Source organism: Limulus polyphemus, unplaced genomic scaffold (assembly GCF_000517525.1).
Source record: "Limulus polyphemus unplaced genomic scaffold, Limulus_polyphemus-2.1.2 Scaffold4281, whole genome shotgun sequence".
NCBI lineage: Eukaryota > Metazoa > Arthropoda > Merostomata > Xiphosura > Limulidae > Limulus > Limulus polyphemus.
Window position 1 is genome coordinate 1 of NW_013669891.1, and position 5,132 is coordinate 5,132.

General features: G+C 31.0%; 1 protein-coding gene across 1 annotated transcript in view; it reads left to right on the plus strand.

The window, feature by feature from the left end:
- Nucleotides 1-311: 311 nt before the first annotated feature.
- LOC106470906 (anaphase-promoting complex subunit 1-like) overlaps nucleotides 312-5,132 on the plus strand; it is an 86,218-nt gene continuing 81,397 nt past the window's right edge. Inside the window, exons 1-5 of the mRNA XM_022399540.1 lie at nucleotides 312-363; nucleotides 770-991; nucleotides 2,062-2,211; nucleotides 3,704-3,779; nucleotides 4,213-4,307. Of these exons, the coding sequence (XP_022255248.1) occupies nucleotides 815-991; nucleotides 2,062-2,211; nucleotides 3,704-3,779; nucleotides 4,213-4,307 (498 nt within the window). The 5' untranslated portion in view covers nucleotides 312-363; nucleotides 770-814. The remainder of the gene's footprint in view (nucleotides 364-769; nucleotides 992-2,061; nucleotides 2,212-3,703; nucleotides 3,780-4,212; nucleotides 4,308-5,132) is intronic.

The following is a 5,132-nucleotide window of genomic DNA, read 5'->3' on the forward strand; positions in this document are numbered from 1 at the left end:
ACAGACATCGGTCTTGTTTAACAAAATCTGCCTACAAGAAAATCTGTCACCAAAGTACACCAACATCCGATTAGATTATTATGTGTACAATAGCACAGTTGTATGTCTGCGGATTTACAACGCTAGAAACCAGGTTTCGATACTCGTAGTGGGCAGAGCACAGATATCCCATTGTGTAGCTTTGTGCTTAATTACAAAGTGTGCACAATAAGTGAAAGTTACGTATTGTCAAATATTACACTTTCAAATAACATTGCACAATAAAATATATTTTCACTATTAAAGTGCCCTCTACTGCACACGTTAAGTAGCGGGGATTCGCATGGAGTTAGTGTCGACATTGGTATGCTGTAACGTTAGTTTGTAAGTAAACACATTTTTTTTTGAAATATAAGCTTTGTGAATTACAATGATTTAAAATATATATAAAAAAGATAAAATTAATGTATAAGAGGATTAACGATACATCGATTTGTGAAAACTTTTGTTGGTGTTGAGGTATTTTATAAAAAAAAATTAAAAGAGTTACGCGAAAAATGAAACTTTTAAACTGACTACTACTACTAATAGTATTACTAAGTAACTAAGTAAATGATACGACACATATTTTTTCATACTTGTCTTAAGATTTAACCGAGCAAGGTTAAAACTCGAGTTCCGTACCACTACTAGAATTCGTAGTACTACTAGTACAAGTGCTTCTTTAACATCCATCTAATTTTTTGTTTTAGACCGAAGCATTATTGTTATGTAGTGTGAATTATTTCAGGTTTGTTAAAGAATAGCATCAGCAAATCTGGATGTTCAAGAGGCAATGATTGCGGCAGGAACCCCCCAGGAGTTTGTTCCCTATGGGTGTGAGTGTCTTGCCCAACATCCTGGAGATGTGTACTTGCGCACAGATGTCACATTGTCAGGGGACATTGTTCAAGACACTAACAGAGACATCCTAAAGGCTTTAAAAGGAGTCTCACTGCAGGATATCCAAGAGGTATTTGTAATCGTATAAAATATTTGTTACTGATTTCATAATACTTTGAAATATTAATGTCAAACCTCCCCCTTTGGTGGCATGAAATGTATAGCAATTTTTTTAAACTTTTGTAGCTGTAATGTAAATAATCTAATTCAAAACACAAGGAGAATGAAAGGTGACAGCAGTTATATTAGTTCATAAGTTCAACCATTTTCTTCAATCGACCAACTCCTAGTTCATCTAATGTAATGAATCTTTATACTGTGATATAATGATGTTAATTTATAGTAAATCAGATCTCATATGTTTTAAAACTTGTTTTTTGCAAAGCAGCCAAATTTAGTTCATAAAAAACACCTAAATGGAAGGATCCATGTTACTTGTAAAAACAAATACAGGGATTATAATTATTTATATTTGTAAGGGTCAGAAGTTGAGTATCTCAACCTCAAGCTAAAGTTGTATATTCATATGACTGTGGATTTAACAGATGTTTCTGAACCAGCAAAACATGAGCTTTAAAAAAAGCAGCTTATATGGAATTGGTAGCACTAGCATTTTCCTAACATTTGTGTTAAGGAGAATCAGTATTGTGCCAATTAAGTTTAGAATGAGTAAGATTCAATTTGAATTACATGCTTGAAAAAATGTGTAAATATCAAGTTGATATACATATAATAGTTTTGTGAATGAGCATCAAATGAAGTTAAAGGCACAAAAACAGTAGAAAAGATGATTTTTATTGTTAGTATTAAGATATGATGCGTGTTCAAACATTCCTTGTTGAAATCTGTTGTGGTTGTTTCAATGGAAACTTGTAATGAACAAGCTAAGAATATAATGTGTAAAAACTTATCTATTCATCTGTAATATTCATCATACTAGTTGGCCTAAAGCACATCAGACTACTATATTTTAAGCTTAACTAACTGTGAAAACTATCACAAATTTGTTTTCAAATTCATTATTTTTGCAACAGGCAATTGTTTATTATATCACTAACAAGTCATAGGATACTTGTGAAATACATTTTTTCAAAAATACATAAATGATTCCTATAAATAATTTTTTGTTTTTCTGTTCAGAGAGAAAGATTCCTTTTACGGAAGATACCTGATGAAGAAGGAGAGGAGGAGATCTTTATCCGTGGGTGTAGTGTAGTGTGGAGTAAAACTAGTGAGCATGGAACTCAAAAAGTTGAAAAAATATTTACTGTGGAAAACTGTGTCCAACAGGTAATAGAAATCAACTAAAAGAACTTGAGCCATGATGATAAAAAATAGGGGTTTATGTTTTGTGGCTTTGTTAATAGATGTTGAGAGTTCACCACATGTATGTTGTTGCTTACATTGGAATGCTTATGCTAATTTTTGTAAAATAAAATTCTTAAATGCCAAGTAGAACATACCTACATGCAAACTGATATGCTTAATGGAAGGTACATGTAAGAAAAGAAATGATTTATGGTATTTAACAAATTAAAGTATTACACATTATAGCACTTTTTAGTTCTTATAAATGTCAAACTATACAACTTGTAGGTATACACATTCACTTGTTTGTTCAATACAGTGATGCAGTCCTACGAAGTACCACAAAATATGACAAACTGACCACAAGGCACCACAAGTACACATGTAATAAAGTCAGATATTGTCAGTCACAACTACATTGTAATTTCATTTGTAGAAACCATAATTACAATGAAGATTGAGCCATTTTATCAGTTCATGACAGTGTCTGTTGTTAAGCCTTTTGCTAATATTTTGTTAGCTTATAAGCTTATTTCCATTAACTGTGTTCTGTATATAAAAACATTATTAAAGTTATCTTTTGATATTCTCATTTTAAAAAGTTTTCTTACTGTAAAGTACTTCATTGCAAAGCAATAAAATATATTTACTTAAATATGTTTTTGTCTTATTTATTGAGTTTGTTGTTTAGTTTGTGGTACTTTCTGATTACTTTATGGTCACTTGATAACTAGGAACCCACTTTTTAGAAAGTAAAAGTTTTGAGATGGCTGGACTGTGTAATGAAAAAACTGATTATAAATGTATGATGTTTCGACAAGATTTTGTCATCCTCAGGTACAAGTAGTTTACTGAGATATATGAGTATATACTGCTTCACAGTCTTTTTGTTGTGTACAGATATCTTCTCTTGATTTAGTATGGAGTTGCTTTGGTTGATGGTCCATTGTATATTGTTGTACTCATCTGGTTCAAGGTAGCAGGCATGTTGGTAGTTTAGTTCTTGATATTTGGAAATCAGGATAGCTTTTAGAAATTTGTAGGCTATTTTTTATGTTTGGATGACACCTGTAAATTGGTTTAAGTTTTTGGATGATTTGACTTTGACAAAGTTGAGAATTAACTGTTTAAAGTGGCATTATCTGGGGAAGGAAATATTGTTTCTCCTTTTGATGATTTTTACATTTGGATTGTGAAGTTTGGAGATAGTTGCATGGTACGATACAGTTATGGTGGTGGACAAATGAGGGAGCATACTGGAAAGATATACCTAGAACAACAGAACAAATGTTTATAATTACACAAATTAGAATTACCTCGAGTAATCGCATAATGAATTAAAACTTGATAATGAGTAACCCACTTTTTAGAAAACAAAAGTTTTGAGATGGCTTGACTGGGTAATGAAAAACTTTATTATGGTCAGTTTGTGGTAATTAATAGGTTGCCAGCAATGTATTTTAATCTATTGTAGGCACTGTGGAGTGTTTTTTGTAATAAGGATGATAAACCCCAGTTAAGAACCGAAGTTGATGTTCATCCTGATAAAGGTAATTCATAATTTTTCTTTGCCATTAATTTTGAATAAAATAATTTACAATTTTTAATTTTCATATGCTATTGTTTTAATAGAAATGCTTTGATTTGTGTGTATGTATGTAGAAACTTGGAAAAATGTTAGACAAAAACACTGCAGTTATGTTCTAATAACTAAATGTATTATATTTCTAGAGACTGCTAAGAATCCATCATTTATGAAGGTTACTATAAAATTTACAACCTAGGTACTTAAAATAATTCCACCAAGTAAACCTAAAACTATTAAAAAAATGATGTAAGATCATTTCTTAGGCTTAATTACAAATATGTGAGTTTGTGATCTATGGTTAATATTTCAAGTTAAAAATGTTTCACACTTAAACTGTGCTAATGCTGTGTTTATTCAGTTGACTAATATAGTTTGTGGGTGCAATACGTTTTCAGGAGACAAAATATATGGCATATGTGTTCAGGATTCATCAAACTTGAGTGTTTTTCTCAGTGATGGCCAAGAATTTTCAGTTGCTTTACCCTTTCAGGTGAGTCCTAAGGCTTGATTATCCTAAAAAAATTAGTGAGTTGAGTCTCAAGGCTTGATTAACCTCAGTGTTAGACTCCTGCAAAAATTAGTGACTTGATTCTTAAAGCATAGTTAACCTCAGTGTTAGGCTCCTACAAAAAATTAATGAGTTGAGTTTTAAGGCTTGATTAACCTCAGTGTTAAACTCCTACAAACAATTAGTGAGTTCATACTTAAAGCATAGTTAACCTCAGTGTTAGGCTCCTACAAAAAATTAGTGTGTTAAGTCTTAAGGCTTGATTAATCTCAATGTTTGACTCCTACAAAAAAAACAGTGAGTGGACTGTACAGGGTTATCAATGCTGAGATAAAAAAGCAAAATTCAAAACAAGTAATAGTGTTCATAAGGCCATGAAAGTGGCATTTCCCAAGAAACCGTGAGTGAACTGTGTGGACTTGAGTCTGAAACTGATTGACATATTGATAAGTAACATTTTAATTTTAAAAATTGGATGGAAACAAGAAATGTAATGCTAAATTTAATATCAGATCAATACCTGTTTTATTTACTAGAAAAAACAAAGATTGATATATATTTGATGACAAGATTGTGTATTTTTTTGGAATCTGTTGAATTACTTATTGTTGTCTACAAGGACTGTCTTTTTTTTTGTAATAGTGGCTGTTGGTATACCTTGATTTTAATAGTATTGAACATATGCAAAAGAAAATTATCCATTATAAATAATATTTAATGTAATAAGTTTTTTAAATTAGATACAACTGTAAGATCATGAGTGATTATATATATATATATATATATATATGTGTGTGTGTGTGGTGG